This window comes from Talpa occidentalis, unplaced genomic scaffold, assembly GCF_014898055.3.
Source record: "Talpa occidentalis isolate TD23 unplaced genomic scaffold, MPIMG_talOcc4v2.1 talOcc4.14, whole genome shotgun sequence".
NCBI lineage: Eukaryota > Metazoa > Chordata > Mammalia > Eulipotyphla > Talpidae > Talpa > Talpa occidentalis.
The window spans coordinates 20,701,497-20,723,796 of record NW_023601433.1 but is presented as its reverse complement, the minus strand read 5'-3'; the positions used below and the strand labels follow the sequence as shown (position 1 = coordinate 20,723,796).

The window sequence follows — 22,300 nt, the reverse complement described above, 5'->3', positions numbered from 1 at the left end:
TCGAACCAGCGCTGCAGAGGCTGCGGGCAGCTTCACAACCCAGCGCTCAACCGTTTGCGCCACCGGTGAGGCCCAAGAAGGCTTATCTTAATAGAGATACATATAAAAAATAGTACCAATGTAAAGTCTGTCTGGTATTGCTTCAAAACAGGGTGGGGAAGGAAAGGAAGTAGATTATGGACAAAATAATGTCAATGAGTTTGATTATTGTCACTGGTAAGATAGAAAATTACCAAGTAACATGGGTTAATCCTGTTATTTTCTTCCAAAAAGTTAGTGTCTTGTAGAGCTAAACCAGAGGACCAGTCTCGCCCTTCTTTTTCTGGTAGAGCAGATGGTGTGGAGCCAAAAACTTGCTTTTAATTGAGCCATCAGGTTCAGCTCACCCAGTGTGCATCCAATCCACAAAATAGGCTGTCGGTGAGACGAAGTGATAAGATCAGGCTCTAGAAGGAAGTCTGTTCATCAAACTTGATTCCACAGTATCTGCTCTCCTTCAGAGATTATCAATTTTAGTGAAGTAACCTGCAAAAATAGACGAATTCAAACTCCTTCCATATTCAAGTGGCAGCCTCTTGCCCCAAGCATGTATGGAACTTAGAATAGCAACTATAAGATGAAATTCACTGGGTCAACAACAAATTGTGGGTTCTGATAAAGGACAGGGTGCATAAAGGGAAACCAGGAATGAGAACTGGATAATGATGGTGTAGTGTCTAATTTAGAATCTGATTATATGCCCTATGACACAAGCGGCTCCACTGGAAAGCGGGAATTTAAGCATTTGTTAAACTAACTCACATTTTGACTAGGTTCTAATGTTTAATGGGAACTGATACAGGTGAAACCAAAATTGCTCCATCATGTACACAGCAGCAGCAGCCACAGTCAAACCTCTGAACACTCAGCTAACTGGATCTGACCAGCCACCCACTCACGCTTCCCCACCCAGCTACAGAGAGAAGCAACTGAAAACAAAAACAGATTTTATAAAGGAATTTATTCTAAAGAGCAGCTTGAGCTCAGTTCCAAGTTAGCTCAGTGAGCAACCTTAACATTTTATAGTCCTGACAGTAGTTATTACTTTGATTAATACAGTTGACAAAAGATAACCATAAGGCTCTTAATGACCCTGTCATTAGATATATTTAATTAAAAAGATTTGGCTATCTTTTAGAATTTTCACAAAAAGTATGGCTTAAAACCAAAAGGCTTCACTGACAAACCTTCAGAAAACCAGAATAGCCCATTCTTTCAACAGTTTAAATACACCAACAATATTTCAATCTTTTTACCCTACATATCAAAATAGTATAATATTTGGTTTCAAGCACAGAAACTCAAGTGGCAGAAATTTAGATAAGGATAGAATTTTTTACTTACCTTCTCTATTTTGCTGCCTATTCCAATATATTAAAACAAGTTTATTTTCATTTTCGGGGCAATTACACCTAGTACATAATGCTTTTCACCATATCTTTTTCTGACAAGTAAAGCTGATTTCACAAATCTCAAGTGTACCAAATATAGCAGTTTCCTTTCCTAGATTAACATATTGTAGAACACTTCATAATGTGACTGCTTTGGGGAAAAAAATGGTGAACTCTCATTATGTTGCTCTATTGTTGCTTCTCTGGTATAAAGGACATTGGTTAGACTTTTTGCTGAGAGCAATGGAACAACACAATCAGATTTACTTTTTCATTCAACATTTCTTTTTGAAGCAAGGCACAGTGTTAGGTGCCAAGAGTAATAGGAAGATATGAATAAGAATGTACATTCCCCTTCAGGAACATAGTCTTGTAGGAGACTTATTGCATACAAATAACTATTATCAGAAAGAAACTGGTAAGTGGCACAGGAGATGAATTTCCATTGGAAGTTTTCTTAGCGCTCAACTTCAAAGTAGGACTAAGTCAGAGGAAGCAGTTTTGGACTCAATCCACTGTCCTCTGTGTGGCACAAAAAGGTGGCTGAGGGGATCTGGTAGGCTTTGATGAACTGAGCTGCATATTAGACCTTGCTTCCTCAGCATTTTCAACTGAGATACCTGCTACCACTGCGAGGATGGAAGGACAAGGAAAGATGACACAGACAAGGAAAGATGACACAGACACAAACAGATTTTTTTTTTTGGTGGGCCCCTCGCCGGTGGCTGGGGATCGAACTGGCGCTGCAGAGGCTGCGGGCAGCCTCGCAACCCAGCGCTCAACCGCTGCACCACAAGGAGAGGCCCAAACAGAAATATTTTGCACACAGGAGCACCCTATGATAGTCTGCACTGGCAGGGCCTCGGTACTGCCGTCATGGAGGTACAGGGACAAGCAGTTATGAGGGAGAATACTAGACTAACCACCAGAATTCCAGATGTAATCTCTAGGCCTCAGTTCTCTGTCTTTAAGATGAAGTTAAACCAAATAACCTCTAAGACCCTTTGCAACTCTCCAGTGAGTGAAAAGCATGGAGAATTAAATCTTTAGCATTGTAATTACAGCATTAAAGTCAGTGCTTTTCCCTTTCTATCATTTGTAAACCACCTCCTGAAAAAACAAACTAACAAAAAAAACTCACAAAGAACTAGAGATACCCACCCCCTCCTGGCTTATAGACAAGAAATAAAAGATAATTTTATTTGTTATTAACCATAGTTAATGTTTCAGAAGTGAAGCATTCCTATTCTACTATAAACAAAACCCCTTTTGGATATGTTCAGCCTCAACAGTCTACACCTGAGAGTGTAGGAGCTAACAGCAGGGCTTCTCTCAAATACATGGGTTTCTATTTTGGTTAGTGAGAATACTAGTACAAAAAGGTCTCAGTTCTCAGGATTTAAGTTCTCCAATGGCTACATCATGATCTTCAAGTTTGAGTAGAACATTAAGAGGCACTGGAAGTTAGGAAGAATAAAGGGACTTTTTTTAAACAGAAGTTGGCTCAAAAGGAAAAGAAATGTAAGCAAAGTAACTTCTATGTTATAGCTTCTTGGCTCTTTGCTGATAGAAATACAATATAACCACAAGGAATGGTTTCTGAGACCCCCAAAGAGGCCAACAGGACCAGGTTTACCTTGCCTGCCATTTTACTGTGGCCAAGGCACTACTTCCAGTCTTAAAATGTGAGTCTACCTGTAGAGGGAGTTCGGCTTAGTGGCCTCCTGGGTTCTGCCAAGGCTAGACCTCGTTCTTTTGATATTTTGAGGACCATATACATTGGTTAGCCACCCAGGTCTTTCTCAACAGAGTAAGCAACCCCTCTGCACGGTACCATCAAACACAGCCATGTTTGGCATAAATGCCAATACTGAAGACAGCAATATTAAATCACAAACTAGTACGGACAGTAAATTGTCAGGTTCATTTTATCCCACAAACAGAACGGAAGAGGTTAACTGCTCCCATCAACTGCAAGAGTTTACAAATATAATTAAAAGGAACAGAGTTTTTTCGGATATTGCTATGTCTATGAAATGGCTTGTACTGGGTAACTCAATTCACAAGGTGCTCAGTGCAGCAGGACAGAAACATTACAGTTAATCTGGTACCAAGAAGAGCATTTACAGGCTCAATTCACTGACACTGAATGATTAACTAGTCCTACTTCTAATCTGATGAGCATCTTCTACCAAATCATCTCCAAACCCATTAAAAAAATATATCACAGAGTTCAAATACAATTGGTTCATTTGTAATATACAGACAAGACCTGGCAAAAGTCAGTGAGACTGTATGGGTTTGAGGGAAATTGTGGAAGAAGTAGCTTTTAAATGAAAGCACTCAGTAAGATTACACTTTTTTGATATATTTTCCTTTCTACAAGCAATTCAAATTTTACTGTGTCTGGGCAAATGGCAAATATGGTTTCACAAATTCTGCAAAGAAATATCTATTTTTTTGAAATGTCATTTTTGTTAACTTTCTTATTAGAAGACTTTTAACTACTGTCCCATAAATCATTAAACTATATTAAATATATGAAGCTGCCACAAAATAGGCAAAAGAGTAATTTACTTTCTTCTTTTGTCCAGATTAACAGCCTTATTTTGTATTCTGGCTTTTCAGTAGGCTTGGAGAGTAGCTATGCTCGTCTATTAAAATTTCCCTTTGAAGTGTGTCCTTTATTTTTTGGCATGCAAAACTGGAATGGCAGGCCTGTTCCTACATACAAATATCTTCAAATATAGATGATGAAAAACACTTGCACATGTTGGGGTTCAAGGTAAAGCTGAGAACCAGAAATCTACAAAAACTCAATTCATGTTTTTTAAATACTTTATATGGTAAAAATACAGCAAAAATACTTTTTGTTCAAAGAGGAAAATATACTGCTATGGTCACGGTTCTAAGGATGATTTAGTAGTTCTCTGGCTCCTCAACTGTGCACTGTAGTGTAGGCTGACATCAACCACGGCTTCTCCAGCGTCAGTCATTTATCAAAGCTAAAATCATACTGTGGAGAGAAGAAATTAATGTTATTAATATTTTCTTAGGAATGTTACTAATGTCTAGTCTGTCCAGAGACTTGTATCCCAAAGGTTTAATAAAGAACTCATTTGAGTAAAAGACAATCATTTAAACCTAAAGGAAAGAATATCCACATTAGTCTCTCAATGCCCTAATTTTTTCTCTAAAATAAAGTGACTGGGGTATGGGAGGGGACAAAGAATATCACCTAAAACTAGTGTTAGGCTACAGTTTAGAAAAAAACATGCCAGGGGCCTCCCTGGTGGCCCAGGGGTTAAAGTCAGCAAGAATAAGCTACCAGCAGTCACTGCAGCACGAGTTCAATCCCCAGCCAGGGAGCTGACCCACATGGCGCAGCAGACCTCTCCTGCCTTGCCTGCTGCTCTCCTCAGCAGTGTATTTCTGTCAATCTGCCTGTTCTGTGTCCCACTCTGTCTCTGGTGAATCTTTCACCCCCCTGTATCTCTGGCCTACACCCCAGTTCTTGTATGCATAAATTAAAAAAATAAAAAACAGGGGGCCTCCCTGGTGGCGTAATGGGTTAAGCACAGCACTGTGAAGCTGTTTGTGGCTTCTGCAGCACGAATTCAATCCCCAGCCAGCCAGGGAGCTGACCCGCATGGCGAAGCAGACCTCTCCTGTCTTGCTCACTGCTCTCCTCAGCAGCGTATTTCACGCAGCCTGCCTGTTCTGCTCCCCACTCTGTCTCTGGTGGATCCTCTCACTCCCTGCACCTCTGGCCTGTACCCCAGTTCTTGTATGAATAAATGGATTAATCTTTAAAAAAAAAAAAAAATGCCATGCCCATAAAAAAACTTTAATTCTCTTTGCATATGCTGTGTATATGCCTAAAACCCCTCTTTCCCATTCCTCCCAGCTCATCCTAGTAAATTTCTACTCGGGCTTCACCCTGGCTTTAAAGCACCTTCTTTGGGAAGCCAGTCTCCTGACCCAAAGCAGTTTGTCACCTTCCACAGTTTGCCATCTCCCTGCTTGCTTCATTTTACATGCTGGTCTCCTCCATTGAACTGTGGGCTCCACCAAGATGGCAAGAGAATCCAGGCATCACTTTCATAATCCAGGATAATAACTAAGTACTGCAATTATCAGACTCCCAGCTTTACACAGGAATTTTGTGCTGTTCCTTTGTGTCGTCTGCAATGCCTTACATAGTTTCTGACACACAGCAGTCACTCAATAAATACTCTATTAATAAACTTCCACAGCTAACAATAGTAACAAAACTATAAATTCCTTTTGCTAGAATCAGCCTTCCTCTATTGAGCTCAATAACTAAAATACACAGAAACAGCCTTACAATGACTAATGGTATAACTGATATTAGACCACAGTAAAAGTGATTAGTTGTCTAAATTTAACAATACTAAGTACTCTGTGTACAGCACAAATTAATGATAATAGCTAATATTTTTGTAAGATTTTTTAGTTTACTATAAGTAGCACAAACTCAAGTGCCTTACATGCATTATCTCCCTTATTTCACATCACCATCCCATGAGGTAGGTACTATTACTATTCCATTCTCAAATGAAGAAATTATGGCACAGAGAAGTTAAAAAACTTGCCCCAGGTGCACAGTAAGTGGTAGAATCCAGATTCCACTAAGGCTAGCACCTAACCGCAATGCCAAAGGCACAGATTCCACCAATCTCTAGACAGATGGGAATTTTTCCAATTTTATTTCCAGTTAGGGGGCCTCTGTGGTGGCCTAGTTCAGTCTCAGTGTTATCACCACTACAGCCTGACCAGCTAACCCACATGGTGCAGCAGACCTCTACTGTCTCACCCACTGCTCCCCTCTGCAGTGTATTTCAGTAAATCCTCCTGTTCTGCCGCCCACTTTGTCTCTGGTGAATCCTCTCACCCACTGTACCTCTGACTTATACCCCAGTTCTTCTATGCAAAAAATAAAAATAAAAATGAAAAAAGATATGGCAAAAGACACAAATTAAAAAAAAAAAAAAAAAAAAAGGAAATTTAAGAAAAAAGAAAGTTCCAGTTATTGAGATCCAGGGATTGTCCACTCTAGTTTGCTTTCCAACAGCATGAAAGCTGGAGGGATGGAGAGGATGAAGACATACCTACATGACAATATTTTTTCTTCTTTCTGGCTCTATTCTATGGCCCTTTCATAGGTAATGGAAAAGGAGGCATGTTCATCTTTACAACATAAGGTAATAAATTTAAATTTGAAGCAAAACTACACAAGGCTTCCAGTGTCTGACAGCTTCCTTCAAATTAATTCTTACTTGTTGTAACTGGAAGACCAATATAATTTTACCAACAGATACTTAGGATGCTGGAGAATAGGCATCACACCTAAATTCCTTACTTCCAGAAAAGATCAGCCCATGTTGGATGGAAGCTATTGAGAGCTGCTGCCAGTGGTCTGATGCCCTGGAGACCCATGAGTGGTTCAGTGTTTGAGGTACATGTATTAATGCCTATAATAAGCAGTGAGACCTCACAGGTGGATATTAGGGCAGGAAAAGAATAGCAAAGACAGCTTTAAGCATGCTCATAACCTCAACAGCTGAAGAATAACTAATACCACAATGTAACTATTATAGGTCAGACAGGATGGTGATACAATTGCATACATAAAAAAATTTCCAGGGCCTCCCCTGGTGGCGCAGCGGTTGAGCGCTGGGTTGTGAGCTGCAGTGCCAGTTCGATCCCCAGCCACCGGCGAGGGTCCCACAAAAAAAAAAAATTTTCCACAGTCACAAGAAAGTTTTAAACCCCAAATGTTCTGCAATGTCAATGCAAAATCCTATACACCACATTAAAAGGAGACATGACATCCTGAATACGTCACAAGGACTATATACTCACCTATAAAGATACATGAAAAAACAAAGCAAATGGAAACCAAGCTTGATCATGGCTTCTTTCATGTGTGACTTTAGCTGCCCTCGATTATGTATTTCTGTTGGATCAAACACTCCCATGTTACCACTAGGCACCATGATGAACCTGATAAATTAAAGGATGTACACATATTAGAAGGAAAATCAAATCATCAGCATAAATATTCAGATCAAATATGGACAGTATTGTGAGGATGGCATGGGCTACTACTTAGTTTTCCTTTGAAAAATACAGTACTGCTAATTTTTGGCGTAATTTTCTACCCTCTGAAACATACACAGTAACATTCTAAAGGATATTTCGGGCAGAGACCCCCCTTTTACCCATCCTCTACAGAAAACTACTGAATTGGGGCCTCCCTGGTGGCGCAAGGGGTTAAGCACAGCACTATGAAGCAATCCGCAGCCTCTGCAGCATGAGTTTGATTCCCGGCCGGCCAGGGAGCAACCCACATGGCACAGCAGACCTCTCCTGTCTCGCCCGCTGTTCCCCTCAGCAGTGTACTTCAGCCAATCTGCCTGTTCTGTTCCACACTCTGTCTCTGGTGAATCCTCTCACCCCCCACATCTCTGGCCTGTACCAGCTTTTATATGCATAAATAAACAAATCTTAAAAAAACAACCACTACTGAATTGGTCAGACCTACAGCCTCATTCCCACTTGACACAAGTGAAGGGGTCTGCAAAGCCAAAGCAATTTTATTAAATTCTTTGAAACATTTTCATTTAAAAAACCCGGAACCCTCACGCACGATTGGCAGGAATATTAAATATGTAGCTGCTTTTGTATACTCCAATAGTTCCTCTAAAGGTTAAATAAAGTTAACTTTCCACTCTTAGGAGAAATAAAAAAATACACCCGAACAAAAACTTGCACATGAATGTTCATGAGAGAATCACAGCAAGAACCAAAAAGTGGAAACAACTCAAATGTTCATCAACTACAAATGAATAAACAAAAGTATATCCATACATTGGAAAATTATCCAGCAATAAAAAAGAATGAAGTACTGATAGATACCACAACAAAAATGAAACTTGAAAATATGGTAAGTGAAAAGCCAGTCATGAAAGAGCACATATAAAATATATAAAATATATCTGTCCAGAATAGGTAATTCTTTTTAAAGATTATTTATGCATATAAGAACTGGGGTATGGGCCAGAGGTGTGGAGGGGTGAGAGGATTCACCAGAGACAGGGCGGGGAGCAGAACATGCAGATCTACTGAAATACACTGCTGAGGGGAGCAGTAAGCAAGTCAGGAGAGGTCTGCTAAGCCATGTTCGATCCCCTGGCCAGGAATCAAACTCATGCTGCAGAGGCTGCAGACAGCTTCATAGACTGCAACTTAACCCCTTGCGCCACCAGGGATGCCCCAGAATAAGTAATTGTATAGAGACAGAAAACAGACCACTGGTACTGAGGGTTGGGGATGGGGAGGGAGTAGGAGTGAGTGCTAATGGATACAGAGCTTCTTTTGGGGTGATGGAAGTGTACTAAATAGATTGTGGTATTGGTTTTTTAAATCTATAAATATACTAAAAATATACTCTACTCATATTTATAAACTCTTTAGACCAAATTTGAAGACTGTGAATGTGATCTCTAGCTGTGTCTATTACTACCCTCATCTGGATGATTTCAATCTAATTATTTGGGAAGCACGATGTGCAAGTTTACTCCGGGCCCCTTTCACTCCCCTCATCCTCCACACTTCAGCAAATTCTTTCCCTGCTCTTCTCTGAAAACCCGACCCATCTCATAGGTGCTGCTCAAGACATCACTACCACTGTCTACTTGAAACTGTTCCAGTAGCAATCCATCTCCTTCTAATTTTAGTGTCCTCATTTGTCCTCTGGTAACTATCCTACTCTGCCTTAGTCAGATTTTTTCAACTAGCATATTTTGGGTTTTTTTTTTTTTAAAGATTTATTTATGTATGCATACAAGAGCTGGGGTACAGGCCAGAGTGCGGGGGTTGAGAGGATTCACCAGAGACAGAGTGGGGAACAGAACAGGCAGACTGACTGAGTGAAATACACTGCTGAGGGGAGCAGCGGGCAAGACAGGAGAGGTCTGCTGTGCCATGTGGGTATCTCCCTGACTGGCTTCATAGGCTGCGTCTTAACCCCTTGCACCACCAGGGAGGTCCATATTCCACAGTTCTTTACAAGAAAATATGCAATGTTTAATAGCCAAACTATAAAATTATATACAATTAGTGTTTTCATTGAGCTATGTTTAAACAAACTTCCAAAATTTATTAAGTCAAAAATTCGATGTTACCTAATATGCAGGCTTCAAAATGAAAATTTTTTGGCACATTCCACGTATACACTAATTAAAAACTACAGACATGGGGCCTCCCCTGGTGGTGCAGCAGTTGAGCGCTGGGCTGTGAAGCTGCCCGCAGCCTCTGCAACGCTGGTTTGAGCCCCGGCTGCTCCCCGGCCACCGGAGAAGGGTCCCACATGGAGTGCAGACCTCTCCTGCCGCCCGCTGCTCCCCTCAGCAGTGTGCTTCGGTCCTTCTGCCTGCTCTGCTCCCCGCTCTGGCTCTGGTGAATTCTCTCACCCTCCCACGTTTCTGACTATACCCAGTGCTTGTATGTATGTATGTATGTATGAATAAATAAATAAATAAATAAATAAATAAATAAATAGATACTACAGAAATGGGGCCATCCTGGTGGTGAAAACAGTTAAGACACAGCACTACGAGGCTATCCGCAGCCACTACAGCACATGTTCAAGCCCCAGCCAGGGAGCTACCCACATGGCACAGCAGATCTCTCCTGACTTGCCTGCTGCTCCCCTCACCCCTCACCCTGCTGCTCCCCTCTCTGGTGAATCCTCTCACCCCCCACACCTCTGTCCTACACCCCAGTTCTTGTATGCATAAATAAATCTTAAAAAAAAAAAAAAAAACTATAGACATAAGTAACAGGTATCTTACATTCTCAAGTTTTTGATAATTCTTAAAGGAAAAGGATATTTAAGACAATGAAATAAACATGTCCCACCCACATCTTTAGACATCACAACGATTACATATTTTTGGAAATTAAATAATGCTGTGTGTCAAATTATACCTCAAAAAAATTTAAAACATTACAGTTTTTGGTTTTTTTTTTTTAAAGATTTATTTATTTATTTATACAAGCACTGGGTTCAGTCAGAAGTGTGGGAGGGTGAGAAAATTCACCAGAGCCAGAGTGGAAAGCAGAACAGGCAGACTGACGAAGTACACTGCTGAGGGGAGCAGCGAGCGCAGCAGGAGAGATCTGCGCACCATGTGGGACCCTCAGCGGCGGCCGGGGATCGAACCAGTGCTGCAGAGGCTGCGGGCAGCTTCGCAGCCCAGCACTCAACTGCTGTGCCACCGGGGAAGCCCAACATTACAGTTTTTAAGTGTTTTTATGTAGGCTGAGCCATGCAAATTGCTACTTGCCTAGTATAACAAAGTAAACAAGAATTTATGCTGCTTTAATGAAGCATTCTGTTGTCACTTGTGACTGGCATACATTTTATTGTAGAAGAAAAGGCTATTAAAACAATATTTTCTTTAAATTGCCCTAGCAGGTTAAGTCTCAATGTTATCACCCCCAAGGCCTGTGTTCGATCCCCAGCCAGGGAGCTAACCCACATATGGTGCAGCAGACCTCTCCTATGTTACCCATTGCTCCCCTCAGCAGTATCTACCTTTTCTACTCCCCACTCTGTCTCTGGTGAATCCTCTCACCCCTTGTACCTCTGGCCTACACCCCAGTTCTTGTATGCATAAAAATAAATCTTTAAAAAATTAAGATGGGGGGCTTCCCTGGTGGGGCAAGGGTTTAAGACGCAACCTATGAAGCTATGCACAGCCTCTGCAGCATGAGTTCGATCCCCAGCCAGGGAGCTGGCCACAAGGCAGAGCAGACCTCTCTTGACTTACCTGCTGCTCCCCTCAGCAGTGTATTTCTGTCAATCTGCCTGCTCTGTATTCCACTCTGTGTCTGGTGAATCCTCACCCCCCACAACTCTGGCCTGTACCCCAGCTCTTGTATGCATAAATAAATCTTTAAAAAAAAAAAAAAAAAAAAAAAAAGAGGGCCTCCCCGGTGGCGCAGCGGTTGAGCGCTGGGTTGCCAAGCTGCCTGAAGCCTCTGCAGCGCCAGTTCGATCCCCAGCTGCTCCCCGGCCACCGGAGGAGGGTCCCACATGGCGCGCAGACCTCTCCTGCCGCCCGCTGCTCCCCTCAGCAGTGTACTTCGGTCCTTCTGCCTGCTCTGTTCCCTGCTCTGGCTCTGGTGAATTCTCTCACCCTCCCGCACTTCTGACTGTACCCAGTGCTTGTATAAATAAATAAATAAATCTTTAAAAAAAAAAAAAAAAAAAGATAAATTGCCCTAGCATAAAACAGTAAGCTAGCCATACTCACCGATAAATATTCCAAGTGGCAACAGGCAAGTTGAGAAGGAAGATGAACCAGTGCAATGAAATGAGCATTAATACAGTAACAATGGTATGACCAATTAACTCTGGAATTACCCACTGCAAGGGAAGAACATAGTTATTATACTTCACTGCTGTGTTCTTCCTGAATTACATGTTATTTGAAGGTAAATCAATGAATACACAGGGAATTTACCTACTAGTGCTTCAAAATTATTTTTAGACATAGATGTCCCAGATTTGCATACTGGTGTAACTGTTCACACCATGCAAATACATCAGGGCACAGCTTAAAAATAAAGCACTTTAATTTCAATTACATTTTATCCTAAGCAAAGGTCCAGATTCATTCACCAAGCAAGTCTCAATGGTAATTAGGGAAAAAATAGACTTATTATTTACTCTTATTCTACCTGTGCTAAACTCTCTTACTTTAATTTGGGATGGTTTATATCTACTTATATGCTGCCCTTCACATTAGACTATCAATCTAAAACATTTTCCAATACCAGAATTCTGTGGGAAACAGTATGCATTCAACTGTACCCTCCCCCAAAGTACTTTAATAGCTTACAGTAACAGTTCAAAGTTAAACAAACATAATGAACCAGGATAAGAATCCCAACCTATTGGCTTTATGGCACCCAATGCCCTTATCTGTTCTCTTTAAGAGGGAGTAATGTGCAATATTCTCATTCTATTGCATCAACAGCTATTATGGCTGGTTCTCAAGTCACCAATTGTAGTCTTCTCCTATAAAGAGATTCTTCTTTTAATGAAAGTTAATAGTTAATATTTATGGAGCCAGGAGCTGGTATTCCCCACTTGCAAAAACAAGGAAAACCAAACTCAGAGAGGGTAATTAACTTGCCTATGATCACACATATACTTAGTGGCAGAGCAATATAGCACAAAACTAGATAAACAGGCCTCAGGCCTCTTGCAGTGGGATTTTAGATACTGCTTTGAAAATAAAGAAAATGGATTTTCTGGGTCTGAAGCATAATTTGCACCTCTGGCCTACAGCCCAGTTCTTCTACACACAAAAATAAATATTAAGAAGCCTCCCTGGCGGTGCAAAGGGTGAAGTCTCAGCATTATCAAGCTATCAGCAGCCACTGCAGCACAAGTTCAACCCCCAGCCAGGGAGCTAACCCATATGGCGCAGCAGATCTCTCCTAACTCACCCGCTGCTCCCCTCAGCAGTGTATTTCAGTCAATCCACCTGTTCTGCTCCCCACTATGTCTCTGATAAATTCTCTCTCTTACACACACCCCCCCATACACCTTCCACCTCTGGTCATTACCCCAGTTCTTGTATGCATAAATGAAAAAAATAAATCTTTAAAAAAAAAGAAAGAACAAATGTAAGTCATGTGCAATATAAGTTCTCAATAAAAGTTAGCCAGTGTTACTATTAATACTCTCCAAGCCATTGGATCCCTACTGTTGTAGCTCTGAAACTGGTTTTCTTTCTTTTTTTTTTTTTAAAGATTTATTTATTTATACAAGCACTGGGTACAGTCAGAATTACGGGAGGATGAGCCAGAGCGGGGAGCAGAACAGGCAGACTGACAAAGTACACTGCTGAGGGGAGCAGCGGGCACGGCAGGAGAGGTCTGCGCGCACACATGGGACCCTCGTCGGTGGCCGGGAATCGAACCGGCACTGCAGAGGCTGCGGGCAGCTGGGCAGCTTCGCAGCCCAGTGCTCAACCGCTGCGCCACCAGGGAGGCCCCTCGAACTGGGTTTCTTACTGTGGCTGCAGTCACTTTATTTCACACAGACACAAACCTAAAACAAGTTTCCAGAAGCACTACTTAACCCTATTGTGTATGGTTTACACAATGATCTGTTTTCTTTCTTTTCCCTCCTTAAAGATGTGTTTTTCCTCTAACTTGTTCTCAGATACGCTATGAAGCTTAAATCCCCCAGACAGGAGTTTAGATCACTCTTCTCTATAGAAACATAATGGCACAAGAGAAACACCTACACAAAACTGCCATTTTAGGTACCCCAACAAAAGTAGAGATAAATTTCAAACTACAATGAAATATATTGTTACCTACCAGTCAGTCAACAGTCTGGACCACACCCACTGAGCTTTTCCCTTAACTATGAACAGCCAGCCATGATTCAGAAAGTGAGGAAAGCCTCAAATGTGGAAGGGGGGGAGCGAAAAGGGAAAGAAATTTGGAGGAAAAATATATAAGAAGCAGAAGAAAATTTCAAAACTACTATAATTAATATTCTCAGAGCACTAAAAGTTAAACATGAACTGAGAACAAAAACTCCCAGAAATTAAAATTTTAACATAACTGATATAGATACATTAGAAAATCCAGAAGATAAAGCAGGGAAAATCTTAAAACAGCAAAGGTAGAAGAAAACCCGAAGGAATAAAAATAAGAAAACAGAAGAATTGGCAGGTCAATACAATAGATGTATTATCCAGTGAATGGAAGTAAAAGACAGGGGAAAAAGAAGACATTATCCAAGAAAGAACACAAGAAAGCTTCCCAGATTGAAACAGTCTATTAGACATCAAAACAATGACTAAAAATGGCCTAAATGAAGATCCACAAAGGTAAACCAAAACACCAAAGATAAAGAAAAGGTTCTATACCAGAGAAGATGAGAAAAAATAAACAGAGATCAAATAAATGGGAAGATATCAAAATGGTATCATACTTCCAAACCTGAAAAACACTACAAGTCCTCTAACTACAAGTTAGAGGACCACTGAGTAATGTCTTGAAAATTCTGAAATAAAAATCTTTTCCAACCTAGATGTCCATACACAAAGAAACAATCAAGGATAAGGATAAGATGTTTTCAAATATGTAAGGCCTCAAAATGGAATTCTCATGTACCACACATCAAGAAACTACTCCAGCAAAATGAAATAGTAAGTCAAGAAAAAAGAACAAATGAGTTCCAAGAATCAGGGGATCTACAACAGGAGTCTCAGGACAGAAATTATGAAATAATACTAGAGAGCACTCAGTCGAGAGTACAGAAATATGCTAGTGGTCTCAAGCAGAAATGTCAACTGGAAAAAACTGATAGATTATATTAATGTTTGAACATGTAGAAAATAGTACTGAGGGACCTCCCTGGTGGAGCAAGGGGTTAAGCACCACACTACAAAGCAATCCGCAGCCTCTGCAATACGAGTTCCATTTCCAGCCGGCCAGGAAGCAACCCACATGGCACAGCAGACCTCTCCTGTCTCACCTGCTGCTCCCCTTACCTGTGTATTTCAGTCAATCCACCTGCTCTGTTTCCCGCTCTATCTCTGGTGAATCCTCTCACCCTCCCGCATCTCTGGCCTGTACCCCAGCTCTTGTATGCATAAATAAAAAGAAAAGAAAATAGTACTGAAGGGCTTTAAAGATGTATCTGAAACATCTTTGTAACAAGTACCTAGAAAACTAAGGAAATAAAGAAACGAGGCAGTTATTAACACCAAGAAAGACAAAGCTATCCAGAAAAAACAAAGAAAAATATGATACTGCTATGAGGCTCAGCAATTTAAAAAAAAGTTGTCGTATTGTAATGTAACAATACATCATAATGATGTAAACACTGAATATCAAATTAATCCAAAAAAGAAAAATAGATGATAAGAGAGATGTTTAGGGAAGGAGGTACCTAAGAATTGACTCTATCATATCAACTCAAAAGTCAATAAATAATAAATAATATTTTAAATTGATAGGTCAAGAAATAGTAGGACAAGTATATATTAAAAAAAAGGGACATAAATACCAAAACAAACTGACAGCTCAAGTGTTGAAATCAGTTGTCTCTAAGTAGCAAGATAGGAATTCAATAGATCTGGGCCTCCCCGGTGGCGCAGCGGTTGAGCGCTGGCTTGCGAAGCTGCCCACGGCCTCTGCGGCGCCAGTTCGATCCCCGGCTGCTCCCCGGCCACCGGAGGAGGGTCCCACATGGCGCGCAGACCTCTCCTGCCGCCCGCTGCTCCCCTCAGCAGTGTACTTTGGTCCTTCTGCCTGCTCTGCTCCCCGCTCTGGCTCTGGTGAATTCTCTCACCCTCCCGTGCTTCTGACTGTACCCAGTGCATGTATAAACAAAAACAAACAAATAAATAAATAAATAAATAAATGAATAAAATACGTGCCTCTTTAAAAAAAAAAAAAAAAGGAATTCAATAGATCAGGGAAAGACTGCTGTTTTTCACTTTTTTTTTTTTAATAATTTTTTTTGTTTGTTTTTGTTTTTAAGATTTATTTATTTATTTATTTATACAAGCACTGGGTACAGTCAGAAGCACGGGAGGGTGAGAAAATTCACCAGAGCCAGAGCGGGGAGCAGAGCAGGCAGAAGGACCGAAGTACACTGCTGAGGGGAGCAGCATGCGGCAGAAGAGGTCTGCGGTCCAAGTGGGACCCTCCTCCGGTGGCCGGGGAGCAGCCGGGGATCAAACCAGTGCTGCAGAGGCTGCGGGCAGCTTCGCAACCCGGCCCTCAACTGCTGCGCCACCAGGGAGGCCCTGTTTTTCACTTTTAAGTTTTTTTTTTTTTTTTTTATAGAGGCATGTTTTATTTATTTATTTTGTTTGTTTGTTTGTTTTTTTGTTTATACATGCACTGGGTACAGTCAGAAGCGCAGGAGGGTGAGAGAATTCACCAGAGCCAGAGCGGGGAGCAGAGCAGGCAGAAGGACCGAAGTACACTGCTGAGGGGAGCAGCGGGCGGCAGGAGAGGTCTGCGCGCCATGTGGGATCCTCCGCCGGTGGCCGGGGAGCAGCCGGGGATCGAACCGGCGCCGCAGAGGCCGCGGGCAGCTTCGCAACCCAGCGCTCAACCGCTGCGCCACCGGGGAGGCCCTCACTTTTAAGTTTTATAGTATCTTTGTCTTACGTTGTATGCAAGTTATACTTGTAGAAAAGTAAAAATTAACATTAAAATTTTTACTTAACATCACATCGGAGTAACTTTCTCAGTAGAAAAATCAGTGATCCTTTCTTTATAGTTAGATTATAAAAGAAAACCCATTAAATATCCACCTAATACTGAGAAGCAAGAAATGATAAAAAATAAATTTCATCTAAAAAATATATATGTATATCATTTTTCTAAAGATTAGGAGGAACATATATTTTACTAGATTTTATTAAATTTTAATTTAATTTAAACCCTTACCATCCAGAGAAAGGTAAGTAAAATAAACATGTGAAAAGACACATGGGAATCAATTTTAGGTCAAGCCAAACACCTCTCTGCATTGTGTTTTTATATGAACTTTAATCCAGAAAGCTGTTCTGTCTGTTCATCTCATAAATGAATCAAGACCAACTGGTTTCCCCATAGCTACACAAGTTTTGCAATTTAGAGTATCCTTACCAATGTAAGTTCTGACTCTATACTAAGAAAAATGGCTTTGAAACAAGCCAACTGATTAATTCCATTTCTCAGCAAGCCATTAAAAAAAAAAAGGTCTTCTTTCATTCAACAAAAGACAGACAGCTTTTTTTTTTTCCATAAGCAAGAGGAGGGGGTTTGGACACAAAAAAACAAAAACAATTACTCTCATAAAGAACTTCTGCCTAATTTGAGTAATAATGTCCATGAGGGACAAAGAAGCAGAGAAAGAAACAAAATTTTATGTTAGGTCTTCTAATATAGTTTCATGAGCTAAAATAATGCAAAACACAGTAGTTTTACCAACATTCCTATGAATATGAAACAACATGCACTCTAAAATAAAAGATATATATGCGGATTATCTATAATAATCTCTAATACAGAAAATGGAGAACTGACTTCAATACCACAAAATGAGCAAAGAAATGTCTTACCTTGTTTAATTTCGAGCAACAAGATCTAGCATTAATGTAATCACATTCTAAATCAGACAGTGTAATTATCTGATGATCAAGATAAGGAATTATTAGACTTCTTTGGTAACAATTGTTTTTACGTTTCAGAAAGAAATCCCAGTTGCATGACAAAATTAGATTTGACTTGAAAAAAAAATTTAGTTATCTCCTTAAATTTTGCTCTTCAGACAACTCAGTTTTCTCATTTGTTTCTTCAACAAATGATTTTTCACCAACTAATCCTTTTATTATTTTCAGTTCTAATTTCATCCATACCGGAACTTAAGTGTGAGTTCTTCATATATCACACAGTAGCTATACAGGAAATGAAGACCTATAAAAACTACTTAAATGTTAAAAAATATGATTTCCCAATACTGGAAAAATACTGTTTATGATATATCCATGAAAAGTTTTGAAGATATGAAAAAAGAAAACAGGATACAGAATTACATATATGTTAGAATGGTTGTTATCGAAAGTTGGATTACAGATGATTTCTTTTCCTTAATACTTTTCTCTATTTCCCTAACTTTTCATAATAAACACATATTATACTGTAATTAGGCAAAAAAAAAAAAAAAGGTGGTTAATACAAAATATAAATTCACAAATAAGTATCTGAGGGGCAGATACATAAAAAGCTAAGGTACATCTGCATGACACAATGCCTGGGATTTACTTTATAATGCTTCACTCCACCCCTAGTCCCCAATAATTGGAAATAAAAATGAGAAAATGCTGAAAATCACTGAAGATGAATGACAGGAACATGGGGCTAATTTATACTTATCTACTTTTATGTTAGAAAATGTACAATAAAGCAAGAAAAAAATAAATGTTCTCAACTAAATTCTAAATATTTCCATACGAATATTCTCCTTATCAACTTAACATAGCCAAAGTGAAATTCTCACTTTGTCCACAAATTGCTATCCCTTCAATTAGTTTTACTGTGTCAATGATACAAGCATCATTTTCTCAGGTTCACAATATGGAGTTATTTCTACCTTCTGGTTCTTATAATCAGTCACTACCAAGTTCTATCAATCTTCTCTTTCTAATAACAATCACATTAATTCCTCCCTCACCTGCCTGCAACTAGATCTCTATTTCAAATCCAGGCAAACCTATTCGCTAATGGTTTGTTACCTTCCAATCTTTATTGTCTTCAACCCATTCTGCAGATTCATATTCCTAAGACAGTACTTTGTTCAAGTTAAGAAATTTTCAATAGCTCCCTACAACATATAGGATAAAAGTGAAAGTCTTCCCTTTCTTAATATCTAAACCCTCCAAAATCTGATCTAATCCTACCTTTCCAATCACGTATATTCCTTAACCCCATCACCCAGAAATGACACAAACATACCTGACTCTATACTTTTGCTATTGCCTATATTTGATTTTTAATAATTACCCCTTTCCTTCTCTGCAGGGTTTGCTCACAGTGCAGAGTTCAGGATACCCTCTATTCCTACAGAATATCTACCCTGACCATTTCCCACTCCCCTTAATGCTCTAACATTAAGCTAGTGCAACTAACCCAAAACACAATATATTACACCTAACATTTTTCTATAGATGTATATAAATTGATATAAGCCAAGGCCATTTAAGTCATAAAGAATAGTTTTTCAAACTCCAAAAACTATTTTGCAGCAGCAAAGTTCCTTAAGTCACAGCAGGTGTTAGGTTATCAAAATTTGGACAATTAATGCTGCCAAACCTAAAAAAATCAGGGTTCCCCTCATGAGAAATCACCAGTTAAAGCAAAAACTGCTAAATACAGACTGGTTTTATTGTAATGATTTTATAAATTAACAGTTCTAAATATAAATGGAGATTTCATAAAAGATCATTTTAGAAAATGTGCTCTACAATGAATAATAATTATCCTTGATAGATCGTTCTTAAAAATTACAATTAGGGCCTCCCTGGTGGCGCAGGGCTTAAAGTCTCAGTGCTATCACCAGCCACTGTAGCATGAGTTCCATCCCTGACTAGGAAACTGACCCACGTGGCAGCAGCAGACCTGTTCTGTCTTACCCTGGCTGCAGCTCCCCTCAGCAGTGTGTTTCAGTAGACTTGCCTATTCTGCTCCCCACTCTGTCTCTGGTGAATCCTCTCACCCTGCACACCTCTGGCCTACACCCAGTTGTTGTATGCATAAATAAATAAATCTTAAAAAAAAATTAACAATTCATAAAGATTGAAAACAAAATTAGAATGGGTAGTAGCAAACTGAAGCAAAAGATTTTCCATGACATGTAAAGGGAATAGATCTTTTCAGGCCCAAAAGTGAGACATGCAGGCCAAACCTAAACTAAAGAAAAGTCACTTGGTCCATCTGCAGATCCATGAGTATGAAAAATAAATGTCTATTGTGTTAAAAATAAAAGGAGGTTGGGGAGAGAGAAACCCTGGAATAATCTTTTAAAATGAAGATTCCATGAATTTGTAACTCTAAAAATAAAAACTGCTGCTCAATTGGGTATGGGCGTGGAAGAGGAAGCAGAGCAATATTTATTCAACATTGGCCACAGGGCAGGCACTGTGCTAGGTGCTTAACACCTACTCTCACTGTACACACATATATCTTGTAATTGAACAACCCCCATTTTAAGTCTACTTAAAAACTGAGTGATGGAGGTGATGTAATGTGCATAGCAAATAACTAGCTAAGCAAGGAGTCTGGATTCCAAATGTTGTGCCTTTCCACTACAACAGGCTGCCTCTTCATAATAAATTATAAAGCCAAACGAAAATTACACTCTGTACAACTATCCTGTAGCAAACAAAACGTTTTATTCAGTCATAAGGGGACACATGCAACTTCCAAAGAAAGAAGAGATTTTCGGAGTGTGCATTACACACTGGGCAACAACTAAGCTTAGACGCTCCCTCAAAAAAAGCCCACGCGTCTACTAGTGTGCTAAGTTGCACAACCATTTATTGGCCTTGGATATACAGTTTCAATTCTGTAACACGAGTGGCCAAATAAAACACTGACAATTTAAACACAGACAGAAAAGTTTAAAAAGTGGAGAAAGGACTGGAAACTAAATCACGTGTATAGCTACTGAATTTACAGATTTGCAACCTCCAGGGGCAACCAAAATAATCCTTTGCAGATGGTTTTTTCGATAAATCCTCCCCACTACTCATCACAAGATGGCATCGTGAAGGAAGTACTTTGAGCTTTTGAAATGAGTCAACTGCTGAATGAGAAAGTCCTTACCAAGTTCCAGCACCCGCAAGAACAAAGGGGCGGGCGCGGGGGAGTCGCCCAGAAAATGGGGCAGCAAATCGCCTCAGCACCTAAGTATCCGCGGGCGACGGCGCTGGCCCCCCGGCATCCGAGGGGTCCACCCGGTCCTCGCCAAGAAAAGCCGCGACCCACGTCTCCAGGACCCCGGGGAGGAGGCCGCGCAGGTCCTCCCCCCTGAGGCCCACGAGGGAGGCCCGGACGCTGCCGCGGCGGGCGCGGGCGTGTAGGAGGGAGCGGCGGCGCTCGGGCCGGGTCCGGCGCTCCGGGACAAGGCCCGTTCGGTCCCCGGGGAGGGGGGCCGACGCCCGGCAGGGCAGGCTGGTGGGCGGGCGGCGGGGGCTCCTCCCGGCCGGCCCAGCGCCCCGGCCCCGCGCCCGCCGCCGGCTGCCTTGTCCCGCGCACCTGCCCGGTCCCCACCCAGTCCCGCCCGGGCCCGCCCGCAGCCCCGTCCCTCGGGCGGCCCGGCCAGCTTCCGCGCGCCCCGGCAAGGATACGAAGTACACTGAGAGAAAGATGAGCACGCAGCAGTCGAGGAGCGAGAACACGAACACCACCGCCTCCATCCTCCGCCGCCCCGACAGCCGCCTCGCTGCGGTCCAGCCGGCTCCAGCGCCGGGGCCCGCCCCGCCCGGTTAGGCCTTTGACCGACCCGCCGGAGTAGGGACTCCGCGCCGTTCAAGCGCGGCATGCCGGGAGTTGTAGTCCAGCTAAAAAAAGCTCTGGCTCCATCACGCTGATGCACGCTGGGAAATGTAGTTCACTAGTATGAATACCTAAAAAGGTGTGCGCCGCGCCTCTACCCTAAATTTGATTATTTCCAGAAACTAACAAGCAATTAGTCAACGAGTGTTTATGGAAAGCTTGCAATCTACTAGATACCCAGCAGAATTTTTTTGCCATGTGCGAAATTTTCTATGCTTCTCTACTGGATCTACTAGATAACCTGATTTGGGAGTGGTAGATTTTCTTTTCTTTTTAAAGATTTATTTTTATTTATTTATACATGCACTGGGTACAGTCAGAAGCGCGGGAGGGTGAGAGAATTCACCAGAGCCAGAGCGGGGAGCAGAGCAGGCAGAAGGACCGAAGTACACTGCTGAGGGGAGCAGCGGGCGGCAGGAGAGGTCTGCGCGCCATGTGGGACCCTCCTCCGGTGGGCGGGGAGCAGCCGGGGATCGAACCGGCGCTGCAGAGGCTGTGGGCAGCTTCGAACCCAGCACTCAACCGCTGCGCCACCGGGGAGGCCCTGGGAGTGGAAGATTTTCACCTCAAAGTACAAATTCTAACCTCAACACTCCTGACTTAGCGGTAGAAACATGTCCTTCCTGATCTCAGTTTCTCCAGAGATTTCAAAATACCTGCCTTACTTTTTGTTACAGCAATGTTTCTCTCCA

General features: G+C 41.4%; 1 protein-coding gene across 2 annotated transcripts; it reads right to left on the bottom strand.

Annotated features, from left to right (window-relative positions):
• Window positions 1–4,250: 4,250 nt before the first annotated feature.
• CNIH4 (cornichon family AMPA receptor auxiliary protein 4) lies at window positions 4,251–21,542 on the bottom strand. Of its 2 annotated transcripts, XM_037510175.2 has the most exons (5): window positions 21,401–21,542; window positions 17,615–17,683; window positions 11,777–11,889; window positions 7,317–7,457; window positions 4,251–4,446 (listed from the first exon to the last, which is right to left on the bottom strand). In XM_037510175.2, exons 1-5 carry the CDS (start codon window positions 21,467–21,469, stop codon window positions 4,419–4,421), a joined length of 420 nt encoding a protein of 139 aa, XP_037366072.1. In that variant the 5' UTR covers window positions 21,470–21,542; the 3' UTR covers window positions 4,251–4,418. The 2 variants fall into 2 exon arrangements, with proteins under 2 accessions (XP_037366072.1, XP_037366073.1); XM_037510176.2 differs by lacking the exons at window positions 17,615–17,683; window positions 21,401–21,542 and adding an exon at window positions 20,877–21,021.
• Window positions 21,543–22,300: the final 758 nt, after the last annotated feature.

Coding starts and splice junctions, on each gene's coding strand:
- CNIH4 (XM_037510175.2), bottom strand. CDS start 21,469: ATGGAGGCGGTGGTGTTCGTGTTCTCGCTCCTCGACTGCTGCGTGCTC. Junction 7,458..11,776: donor GCCACTTGGAATATTTATCG/GTGAGTATGGCT, acceptor TTAATTTATCAG/GTTCATCATGGTGCCTAGTG. Junction 4,447..7,316: donor TTTTTCATGTATCTTTATAG/GTGAGTATATAG, acceptor TTCTCTCCACAG/TATGATTTTAGCTTTGATAA.